At 59.9% G+C, this 11,488-nt stretch overlaps 4 protein-coding genes across 4 annotated transcripts in view; 3 read left to right on the top strand and 1 right to left on the bottom strand.

Moving 5' to 3' along the window:
• GGTG_00863 (fluconazole resistance protein 1) overlaps positions 1–4,519 on the top strand; it is a 5,672-nt gene extending 1,153 nt beyond the window's left edge. Inside the window, exons 2-6 of the mRNA XM_009218615.1 lie at positions 72–1,112; positions 1,470–1,506; positions 1,654–1,723; positions 1,942–4,013; positions 4,082–4,519. Of these exons, the coding sequence (XP_009216879.1) occupies positions 72–1,112; positions 1,470–1,506; positions 1,654–1,723; positions 1,942–2,102 (1,309 nt within the window). The 3' untranslated portion in view covers positions 2,103–4,013; positions 4,082–4,519. The remainder of the gene's footprint in view (positions 1–71; positions 1,113–1,469; positions 1,507–1,653; positions 1,724–1,941; positions 4,014–4,081) is intronic.
• A 365-nt stretch (positions 4,520–4,884) lies between these two features.
• GGTG_00862 (hypothetical protein) lies at positions 4,885–6,309 on the top strand (the record flags this gene model as incomplete). Its single annotated transcript, XM_009218614.1, has 4 exons — positions 4,885–4,893; positions 4,974–5,368; positions 5,677–5,948; positions 6,026–6,309. 4 exons carry the CDS (start codon positions 4,885–4,887, stop codon positions 6,307–6,309), a joined length of 960 nt encoding a protein of 319 aa, XP_009216878.1.
• Positions 6,310–7,128: 819 nt separating this feature from the next.
• GGTG_00861 (hypothetical protein) lies at positions 7,129–9,552 on the top strand (the record flags this gene model as incomplete). Its single annotated transcript, XM_009218613.1, has 3 exons — positions 7,129–7,375; positions 7,488–9,394; positions 9,445–9,552. 3 exons carry the CDS (start codon positions 7,129–7,131, stop codon positions 9,550–9,552), a joined length of 2,262 nt encoding a protein of 753 aa, XP_009216877.1.
• A 244-nt stretch (positions 9,553–9,796) lies between these two features.
• GGTG_00860 (riboflavin kinase) lies at positions 9,797–11,052 on the bottom strand. Its single transcript, XM_009218612.1, has 2 exons — positions 10,681–11,052; positions 9,797–10,556 (listed from the first exon to the last, which is right to left on the bottom strand). The coding sequence occupies exons 1-2, from the start codon at positions 10,789–10,791 to the stop codon at positions 10,056–10,058; spliced, it is 612 nt and encodes a 203-aa protein (XP_009216876.1). The 5' UTR covers positions 10,792–11,052; the 3' UTR covers positions 9,797–10,055.
• Positions 11,053–11,488: the final 436 nt, after the last annotated feature.

The following is an 11,488-nucleotide window of genomic DNA, read 5'->3' as shown; positions in this document are numbered from 1 at the left end:
ACTGATCTCTCCCCTCACCCCTGCAGCCTTGCTGAGGGCTCCAGGCTCACATGTGTATGCTGCCTGCACAGCACCTGCGCAAGCTCCATCTACACGTCCAGCTACGGCCCCATGACGGCCGAGTTCGGCTGCTCCAACCTGGTCGCAACCATCGGGCTCAGCACCTTCGTGCTCGGCATCGCCATGGGGCCGGCCTGGTCGCCGCTGAGCGAGTTCTACGGCCGGCGGCCCGTCTACCTGGCCTCGTTCCTGCTCTTCGCCGTCTGGATCGTGCCGTCGGCCGTGGCGCACAACATCGAGACCATGATCGTGGCCCGCTTCTTCCAGGGCTTCACCGGCAGCGCCTTCCTGTCCGTCTCGGGCGGCACCGTCAGCGACCTCTTCTCCAAGCAGGACATGTCGCTCCCCATGGCCGTCTTCACGCTCGCGCCCTTCATCGGCCCCTGCATCGGCCCCCTGATGGGCGGCTTCATCAACACCTACGTCGACTGGCGTTGGACCCACTGGGTCCTCGTGGCCTGGAGCCTCGTCCTCCTCGCCGCCGTCGCCCTCTTGGTGCCCGAGACCTACCACCCGGTCCTGCTGCGCGACCGCGCCCGCGCCCTGCGCGCCGAGACGGGCGACGGCCGCTGGGTGGCGCCCATGGAGCGGCGGCGGGCCGGGCAGTCCTCTTCGGTCGCCGGCTCCGTGGCGCGCTCGCTGCTGCGGCCGTTCCAGATGCTGGCGTCGGAGCCCATCTGCGTGGCGCTGGACCTGTACTCGGCCATCCTGCTGGGAATCCTCTACCTCTTCTTCGGCGCCTTCCCGCTCGTCTTCTCGCGCAACCACGGCTTCGCGCTCTGGCAGACGGGCATGACCTTCCTCGGCCTGCTCGTGGGCATGGTGGCCGGCGTCTTTACGGACCCTTACTGGCAGCGCGCCCGCGCCCGCCTTGTCGCCGCGCTCGAGCGCGAGACGGGCGTCGAGGGCGCCAGCGAGCCAGAGTTCCACCTGCCGTGCGTCATGGCCGGCGGCGTCCTGACGCCCGTCGGGCTCTTCATGTTCGGCTGGACCACCTTCCCGTGGGTGCACTGGATCGTGCCGCTCATTGGCTCTGCCGTGTTTGGTATAGGGTATGTCGCACCAAAACCATCCTCTCTTTTTTCTCACTTCCCCTTTCTTGTCCCTCTCCCCTACCCTTTCTTGTCCCTTGCCCACTCTCCTTCTCCTTACCCCAAGAACCTGTCGTCTTATCTCCGAACACGGGGGGTCGTTCTCGTGCCTGGCGGCCCGGTCACACCCACTGTGGTGGTCGGACAGCTCCGCGTGTCACCAAATGCGAAAGAAAAAAGGGGGCGTGTGCGTGGAAACGCACCTTTTGGCCATCTCCGGCTTCCCTGTTACGGCCATGACGATCTTGCATTTCGCAGCCAGCGCACATGATAGAGTCGATGCGGCTAACCGAAGCGTTCCAACCTTGTTTTCTGCAGCTACATGCTGGCCTTCAAGGGGATATTTACCTACCTGGTAAGTTAGTGACACGACGCGCGCGGCCTTTTTTTTTTTTTTGCCTGCTGTGGAACGCTCACGGGCTCTGGGCCCGGATTGGTCCGAATCCGAGCTTCTTCTTTTTTTTGCCTTGCCGGTCTAACAGGAATATTTTGCTCTAAATAGGTCGACGCATACCCAACATACTCTGCCAGCGCCATCGCGGCAAACGTGTTCGTCAGGTGTGCCCTTGCTGGTGAGTCTCGACCCTGGTCTGGCCCTTCCCTCTCCCTCACCGGTCGTGATCTGGCTCCAATAAACAAGGGTGGTTGAGATGGATGCGGATCATCACGAAGCAGTGGCTGGCTGGCCTGGCTGTACTCTCACCACATCCTTGTTTGATTGATTTGTTTGCCACTCTGTACCTTCAGCCGGCCCCATGCTAACCTCGCCATGCCTCCCCCGTCTCATCAGCCGCTTTTCCGCTCTTTGGGGTTCAGATGTATAATGCCCTGGGCTACCAATGGGCGACGTCGGTTCTGGCGTTCCTGACTGTTGCCATGATGCCGTTCCCCTTCATATTCTTCTACTACGGGAAGAAGATCCGCGCCAGGAGCCGATACGCTGCCCAGTGAGGCCTCAAAGTCACGCGGTACAGGCCAACGAGTGTGGACGCAACGAAAAGCCTTGGTATTGGGGGCCATCACCTCGAGTGCTGTTAAGCTGTCTGCCCGCCGATATCCCCACAGCCAAGCTGAGATATATAGCAGGGACAAATTTAGGGACTTGCTCCTACATTCGTGGTCTGTCCACCAACACCACTCGAAGCGATGCCCGCCATCCGACGAGCGCGGATCCACGAGCGCACGTGCATGGTAGGTAAGAGAACGCGGCCGGCAAGGTCGGACGTCGCCTCTTGGATGGATCTGGCGCCCCAGTCACTGATCAATCTGGCAGTCCGGCATGGAGGATGGAGGGGCGTGTGTTTGCATCTCGTGGGGGCGTGGGGGAGCCGGCCGGGCAGCCAGCCAAGAGACGCTCGCGCAATCAATGGAGCAATACTGGGCGGTGTAAGTGGCCGAGATGGCTGGCTGCAGCGATCGATGATGACGATCGACGTGGGAGTGAGGCAAAGGGCGATTGAAAGCAGGGTCGCCCAGTCAAGCCTCTCCAGTTCCCAGGACCAGGAAGTCAAAAGAAAGAGAGAGAGAGGGTCATTCAAGAAGGCCCTACTGGCTGCGTGGTCCGGACCCGCTTGCCTTTCCCCCCTTGATCCTTGATCCACGGCCACACAAGCTGGGCGGCCGTGCGTATGCCGGCTCCCGACGGTCGATGGCGAGACGGGGTGGCGGCTGGCACCAAACAGCGGAAGTTTCGGAGCGAGCAGGTCCTTCACCACGAAGTTGACGGCTGGGGGGCGCTTTGAGCGGACCACCCAGCCTGGGCCGGGGAGGCGGACGTGTCCTATATTTGCACAAGCTTGTGACCCCCTGGGCGGACAAATGGGAACAGTGACCGTTATGCCGTGCCTCTCTTTTCTTGACCTTGCCATTACTGAGGGCCAGAGGTAGTCATACCTGCCCACCGCCCACTGCCCACTGGGAACGGACGGAGGAACAGCGTTGGGGGAGGACAAGCTAGCGCAGAGAGATGGCAGCGGTTGGCAGGCCCCCCCATCCATCCCGACGTCTCCTCTCTGATATTTGGGCTGGAAAGGCGGTCCCGTTTGGCGCCTTCGGCCGAAGACGGGCAGCAACGCAAGCAATAGAGACGATCATCAAGAAGCAGCATCCAACCATCTGTCCATGCCGTGCCTGCCCCCGAACCAGCTCCCCCTGGCCTCGGAGAGCGCTGCCCGTCCCTCCGCTTCCAAACCCTTCTACTTTCTCAATACTTTGCAATGCCATGCCGGCCGGGCGCCCGGCCAGGTACCTGCGTACATGCCCTCGCGCCCCTTTTCCGCCAAAAGGTAGCAACGGCGACGGGAGCAGCCGCTCAGAAGGGGAGTGGCAAACCGCCACAAATACTCCCCAATCGAGCAGATATTGACCTTGTTGATCCCATCTGCGAGGTGAGAGATCGCTGGGTCAGGGGCGAGAGAGATGGAATGAAGTGAGATGTGACAGAAAAGACGGGACAAGATCTGGCACCAAGGACCGAGGGGAAGGGGGAGGCAGTCGGGGGAGGAAGGAAGGGAGGATGGATGGATGGACGGATGGATGGATGGATGGAGGGGTAGGAAGATGGAGGTGCGTGCCGTTGGCACACACGCCTCCGGATGGGTGGCTGCGTGGGCGTCTAGAATGCAACACACCTTCAAGGTTCTGCCGCCATCGTCGGGCTCGTGTCGGCGGAGGCCACCGCGGCCTAGCGAGCGTGTTGGAGGAGAAGGCCAAGTAGCAGTCCGAGGAAGCAGGTAGCCGAAAGGCGCCTGCATGTGCCAAGGATGAAACAGTGAAAAGAGGGGGCCGAGGGGAGGCAGATGGGGAGATGGTGGTGGTAGTGGTGATGGTGGTGGCGAGGAATACGGGAGAAGAAAGACGAGGGTATGTACATCGTATACTAGCTTATACTCGCTTCCACGGCTCGGGCTAACAGTACCGAGCTCACGCAGAGATATGGACGACCAGGTTGAGTAAGACAGCAATGTACGCCTTCTTCTTGACAAGCACCAGCCTTGGCGAGCCTCGTGCCATCCATGAGGTATTTACCTTCCTGGGTAGGTATCGGGTTGATGATAGATACCCTCCACCATGCCCTCGAGACCAGGCCACCAAGCCTCACAGGTGGACTTGCAAGGCTCTCGAACAACGAACCCGCATAGTAGCACAGCATGACGCGCTGCTGCTGCATCCACTGCTGCTGTCCGCTTCTGCCGTGGTGCATCGTGAGCTTTAGTTTAGCCACGGTTGAGGGTGTGGAGCAAAGCACAGGCATTCGGCGCACTCCAGCCTGCCTGCCGCAACCCTGGCAAAGACCATATTTGGCCCTCCCCCTCCTCCTCAGCAACACGACGAGGCAGGAAGCAAAGAGAGCCATAGACAGGAAGGAATAAAATAAAATAAAAAGAATAGTAAAAAAAAGCGGCAGCCAGCATTTCGTGTTTGGGCCTGCATGGGTGCGAGGTCTGGCAGAGTTGAGGGAACCAATATCCATGCCAGTGCCCGTCTCCTCCAGTGGGAGGAAGCCCTGCGCTGGTCTCCATGGTGGTGTTTGACAAACTGCGCTGCGGGCTAGGCTGGGCTAGGAGCTCAGTGGGCCGGCTAACGGTCCATCCATTGCAAGATATTGATAATCGATGTGGTAAGCATTGACACATTCTTGACCGGTTCCTGCCCTGATTGCTGTCGCCGAGGAAGGCTCTCGCGGCCCTCCCCGCCCTTTGCCGATAGGTAACTGGAGAGACAGCCAATGCAAATGTCAATTGTATGTGACGATTGACAGTCCTAGCGGTTGGCAGACTAGGGAGCCGTCCAACCGTCGGTCAGTCGCTAGTACCTTTCCAGCCCATCCACGCCACCGTCCGTGACCAAGACGAGCCTGCCAGCGCCTGCGCCCAGCGCGCTCCAGGATGTACCCTGTACTTGGGGTGGGGGTTCGCGCTGGCTCGGGCTAATCACGGGCTGGCTCAAGCAGGTGCCAGCGCCGTGGGCGCGCGGAGAGAGGGGAGCTGCACAGCCTGCCACCGCCGCCAAGACGCAGGAGGCAGGACGAACGCTCTTTCCCCGCTGCCGTTCCCCCGTGCGTTGCACCTGCCTGGCTGGCTCCTGCCGTGGCATCGAACCCACGAACCGACCAACCACGGCCTCCAATGCATTACCGACGGCGCTGCTGCTGCTGCGAGCGACGACAGAGACCCCGCAATCAGATGGCAGTCGCGAAGCTCAACGAGGTCGCACAAGTGCACTGTTGCCGCTGTCTGCCCCACAGGGATCTGATCTCATTCTTTTTTTTTTTTTTTCATCTTTTTTTTTGTTCGTCACGCCTGCCCAGTCAGCGGTCTGACCTTCAGCTTCGCTTCCCTGATTCGAGCTGAACCTCGCGAGCTTTTCTTTTGCGCCGCCAAAGTATTAGGGACCAATTTTTTTTCCCTCGTGCAGATTATTTTTTCCGCAGGCTTGGGGTTTGTTGTGGGTGGCTTAGAGAGATTAAGAAAAAAAGAAAAGAAAGAAAAAAAAAACACAGTTCGGATCAACATCTCCGGATCAGACACCGCGCAGCACCATCTTCTACCCGGTTACCGCAGTCGCAACACTCTTGCGCGAACACCATCCACCGACCGTCCATCTGCGTACACCTCCTGCTGACCGGCAAGCAGCCTTCGCTCGAAACGGCCAGCGGCATCCAGCTTGCGACCTTGGCCTGCCTGCAGACCACGCTGCTTTGGTCTCCCCCCACCCCTTGCGCCATCTCCTTCGCCCTCCCTTTCCTGTCTCCGACCTCGACCGCTGTTCGAAACGCCAACCAGAACCGCCAGGGGAGTGCTTGCGTATCGCTACCAGATACAGAAAAGGCATAGACGACGGGTAGCTGCAGCCGCAGACCCCCCCTTTATCAGGCACCCCTGGCCACAACCAAGGCGCAAGCAACCCTCCCGCCGCCAGAGATCCAGGAAAAGGAACCTCGTCATCGACCGCCCGCCGCCGCCGCCCGCCCAGCCCGAGAGGCCTTGCCTACCCCTACCCGCCCGTCCTGTGTGCCCCCATGGGCGCCGGCCTGCGACGCCTGCCCCGGTCCAGATACAGCCCAACTATTGATTTCCTCGGCGTGCTGAGGACGTCGCACAAGGACGCCTCCTGGGCCCCGGCTGCGAGCCTATTGGAGCGTGTACCGGCTCCCTAACTGCGCTTTTCGCTTCGACGGCGCGATACGAGGGGGGGATCCCCTTCCACATCTGTGTACCGGTGTGCTTATCCGTTGGCTATCACTGAGCAACTGGCGCTCGAGACCACATTGCCCAGCCCAGCACAGTCTGACCGGCCTGCCCTCCTGAGCTCCAGGCCGAGCTGTGCGTGTGGGTGCGCTGCCGCGCGCCGGACCCACCGCCAATAATCGGCGAGCTGGGGCGGCTCCTGTTGGCCCGCCGCCACTCTTCTTTGCTTTGCTTCTTGTTTTAATTTGGGAGCAGTCATGGTCTGGCGACACCGCATCTTGTCCAGGGATAGAGCCACAGGCGATTTCCTCCTGCGTCCGCAAATCACTGCCATTATTTTCCCGGCGCTGTGCTGCGCTAGCGTGCTGTGACATTGGCTGCAGCATCCCAGCGGCCTGCGTCTCCCTTTCCTGTGCGGCTGCCGCCTACACGCCTCTTGCGACCTGGAGATTTCCCAGACCGGCCCGCCTAGGCGCGAAGAGGTGCGGTTTCGCAAACCACATACCTCCCCCCCTCCCAGCCGGCCCCCTCGGGCCTCCAGGCAGGCAGTTAGGCCGCCCGCAAGAAACACGCCCACCACCATTACCACCTACAGCCGTCGACTGCTATCCCTTCCCGCCACCACCCCCCACTGCCACCCACTGCCACCCACTGCCAGATACCTCGGCAAAGTACCGCATGCGCACCCGCACCTGCCCTGCCCTTGGACCAACCATAGACCGCAGACCTGCTCAGACTTATACCACGTACCCCCGTACATATATAAATACCCTCCGGCCTCGGACACCATGGCAGACGATACGGAGCTCAACGAGGGAGAGGTCTCAGATGCAATGTCTGAGTACGACGAACACGACGCCCACGTCAAAGACGACGACGACAAGATGACCGACCACCAAAACACGTCACCTGATACCGGCCAGGAGGGCACTGGCGAGGTCAAGAAGAAACTCGACCCCAAAGACCCGCTGCGGCCACGGCGTAAAAAGGCGCGGAGAGCCTGCTACGCCTGCCAACGTGCCCATTTGACATGTGGTTAGTTTTGCGCAACGCCCCTGTCCACCCCACCCCTCTACCCACTCCAGGGACGGATGTCTATCCCGCTGGTCCAACGCTAACCCGCGCTGTTTTCGCCTCCTGCGTAAAGGCGACGAGCGGCCATGCCAGAGGTGTATAAAGCGCGGCCTTGCCGAGCAGTGCCAGGACGGCGTAAGGAAAAAGGCAAAGTATCTTCATGATGCACCCCCTGAGGCCCTTGGCCCGGTCCTCGGGCCAAGTTACAGCGCGCACTCACACACATCGCGGCCGAACCCACACCGCCAGCCGTCGAGCGTCGCTTCTGAGGCGTCGTCAAACGCCACCGCGACGGCCTTCTTCTCCCAGCCCGGCGCCGCGTCGACATATGGCGTTTTCTCTCCAACGCAGCAGACCCAGGTGTCCTCCCTCACAGACGGCATCTCATTCTCCAGCCAGCAGAGTCCCGTGTCCCCGACATTTCAGGAGTCATCTGCTGCCCAGATGGGCAGTCTGACGGTGCCACAGGTATCTGGTGACATCACTAGCTTTTCACCTGCCTTGTTTGACCCCAGTAACCCTGCATTATACAACTTCAACCTCGAGGGGTTGAATTTCGGGAGCCAGTACGGTGCCATGGAGTTCAGCATGCTCGGCCACATGTCCTCGGGAGCCGCTGAGACCCCGCCCAGGGACCCGTCGATATCACAGCCCGGAGCAGGCGACATCACGTTCGGACCTGCCATTTTCGGCAGTAACAACAACGGCGTGGGCTTTGACAAGATCTACGACGCCAACGTGATGGGCGACTTCCTCGGATTGGAGCAGTCTTCGGGTGGGCCCTACTCCCAGGGGAACCTGCAGCACGGCTTGCCGCACGCCTACGCCATCGCAGCCGGGCCCGGCAGCCTCCAGAGTCCCAGCACGGAGAACAATAGCCCGCAGCCCACGACGGTCGGCTTCGACGGCTCTCCGACAGCGGCCGCCTATGCGAACACTGGAGGGAACTCGGTGCCACACGCCGTAGGCCCGACGCAACCCCCGCGGCCCAAGCCAAAGGCGTCATCGGCGGCGGTGGCGGCGTGGTTCGGGCCGCAGACGGCCATGGGGAAGCGATACAGGGACTCATCGCGGATCTATGAGAACGTCACGGAACCATACATGTACGTTCGTGGCTTCCACAAACTCATTGCGCTGCTACAGAGGCGGCTGTCGGCGAGCAAAATCTTGCGCGTGGCGAAGTCCCTGGCAAGTATACGGCCGTCCTTCATCGCGTGTACGAGGACGCTGAGCCGGGCAGACCTGATCTTTATGGAGAAGTCGTTTCAGCGCTCCCTGTTTGAGTTTGGGGAGTTTCTGGAGCAGACGTCGAGCCCCACGGTGCTGTGCCGGCGGACGGGCGAGGTGGTGGCTGTGAACAAGGAGTTTACGGCCCTGACGGGCTGGAGGAAGGAAGTTCTCCTTGGTAAAGAGCCCAATCTAAACGTGAACACAGGGAACCCCAACAACCCGGACCCGGCGGCTGGCGGCAACAACAGCTCTGGCCGGACTGGCCTGTCGACGCCCCGACTGAGGACGCTGAATGCGCATCAGTCGGCGGCGGCGGCGGGTACAGACTCGGCCAAGACGGCGGCGGCGGCTGTCCAGGGACAGCCGGCGGACTCTGGGCCACAGCCGCTGTTCATCGCTGAACTTATGGACGACGACAGCGTCATACAGTTCTACGAAGACTTTGCCCAGCTGGCCTTCGAGAACAGCCGCGGCCGCGTCACCCGCAAGACCCGGCTGTTCAAGTACCGCACCCAAGCCCCCTCGGTCGACGTGACGACCAAGCCCGAGCCGCAGCAACAACAACAGCAACAGCAGCCACAACCCAGTCCCTCAAAGGAGCCGCGGCAGAGCATTCTCAGCAATAGGGTGGCTCGCATAGATGGTGAGCACGGCATATCCAAGATTGCCAAGGACGGTAAGCTGGAGTGTTCGTACTGCTGGCACATTCGACGGGATACCTTCGACATACCCATGATGATCGTTATGAATGTGAGTTACTTTGGCCCTCGCAATTTTCTCTTCCCTAATTATCTTCACAGTACGATTCTGACTGGATGCGTGTACTTGGCAGTTCCTTCCTTGCTATTACCCTAATCAAGAACCCCATCAGCTTGCCGTTTGACCCAGAAAGGCCAAAGGGTACATAGGGCTAGGTTTTTTCAAACGCGTCGCCCCTTGTTTGCAAGGAGGAGGATCGTGTTGTTATGTTTTGGATTTTTTGTGCTCAGGGGACAATGGCATCGGCGGCGTCTTTGCATTTCAAAACATGGTGGCAACACACACTTGGACACCGCATATCATCGTTTGCATTCTTTATTTTGCATGTTGTTGCTTTTCGTCATGCTCTCCTTCCATTCGCCATACAGGTGCGCTATGGCAACGCCAAAATGTGGGCTGTGACCGAGCTGGGAGCGAGTTAGCTTCACGCGTTTTTTTGTCATTCCACATTCTAATTATACTATACCCGGGTGTTGTTTTCGGCTGATAGAATTCAGTGCCGGTCTGATGACGTTTGATTTGATATTTACATAACACCGGGCAAAGTGACGAAACTACACGATACAGGGAGGCAATTCAGGAGTCAGAAAAGGTGTTCACTCATGGGGGAAAAGACAGCCTGCTCGAGCGCTCCTCCCTAACCGGAACTAGCTCAAGCAGCCTCCCCCGCGCCCGCCCCCGCCTCCCTGGTGAGCCACTCGCCCCCGAGCGAGCCCTTCTCCCTCCCGCCCGAGGCCGGGGCCCAGGCGTCGCGGGCGAGGCTGTTGCGAGCGACGTCGCAGTCGAGGTTGATGTCCCGGACGAGGGCATCGAGGGTCGAGTAGTCGAGCTCGTCGCGGATGAAGCCCAGGATCAGGAGGCGCATGCGGGCGCCGTAAAAGTCGGCGTCGAAGCGGTGCAGCACGTGCACCTCTGCGCTCCGGACCGTGTTCTTGTAGAAGGGGTTGTAGCCGATGGACATGACCATGGGGAAGACGGAAAAGGATCCGCCGCCCGAGTGGGGGGAAGAGGAAGAGGAGGAGGAGGAGGAGGCCTGCGGGTGGGAGGCGGGCAGGTCGAGCGAGGCCCAGCCAAAGTAGACGCCGGACTTGATGTCGGCGATCCAGGGCGTCACTGCCTCGTCCACGGGGAGGTTGGCCGTGGGGATGCCGAGCTTTGTTTGGTTTTGTTAGGATGGCTGTGTCCTTCTTGCTGGGCTCTTGGACATATGGGTGTATCCTAACAGGAGTGGGTAGGAGGACTGGTCGAGAGACCAACCCCTGACCACGTCAACTCACCTCCTTGGATCCCCTGCCAAAGCCGGATATGACCTTGCCCTCCATTTTCAGCGGGTATGGCGGTTCCGGGCCCGAGTCGGGCCCGACTATGAGAGGCCGTGAAGTTGCCATGTTGAGAGAGATGTGAGATGGGCGATGACTAATGCTTGGCGTCGTGGCGAGTGAAAAGAAAAGCGCGCGACGTGCTCCCAACACAGCCCGGGAAGGATCTGGACTGGCGCAAGGTTCAAGGGACGGCCGAGTGACTACTGGTATTTTCTGATATGAGATTTCTGATATGAGATAGGCCTCAGGTGCAAGGTTCGACGTCTTGTCCGCAGGATGGACGATGGCTAGGAGCTCAGGGGAGGCGGGATCTGAGCCTTGGAGGGGAGGCTGATTCGGTGGTGGGGCATCCGCGACGCCGGCTTATCAACCACGGGCGGGTAACGCCTGACTAAAACGATGGATGGAGCGGGAGCCGTTCATGTGCGCGAAACGACGGGTGTCCAAATCCGCCCGACATAGTCACGTTTAGCTATGGTCTCTCTTGTAGTGTTTGGAGAAGTGTGAATCAAGCTAGAAAGATGATGGGAGCTTGACGATAGGGATACGAATGATGAGACTAAAAAGAGAAACAGGTATTGGATTGAGATTGCAGAAGCCCGGACAGTAAACTGAGCAAAATAAAGACAGCCACTTCAAGCATCAGAGGCACAAGGACAAGAACCACTCTCCAAGACACTCCCAGCTCGTCAGTTTCCAGCGTCGCCTTCGCGATGTCGTTGACATCAGTGTTTCCGGATCCAACGTAGGCTACCCGAGTCTG

This window comes from Gaeumannomyces tritici (assembly GCF_000145635.1).
Source record: "Gaeumannomyces tritici R3-111a-1 unplaced genomic scaffold supercont2.1, whole genome shotgun sequence".
Taxonomy (NCBI): domain Eukaryota; kingdom Fungi; phylum Ascomycota; class Sordariomycetes; order Magnaporthales; family Magnaporthaceae; genus Gaeumannomyces; species Gaeumannomyces tritici.
Note: the sequence above shows the minus strand (reverse complement) of the source record. Positions and strands in the feature narration are given on the sequence as shown.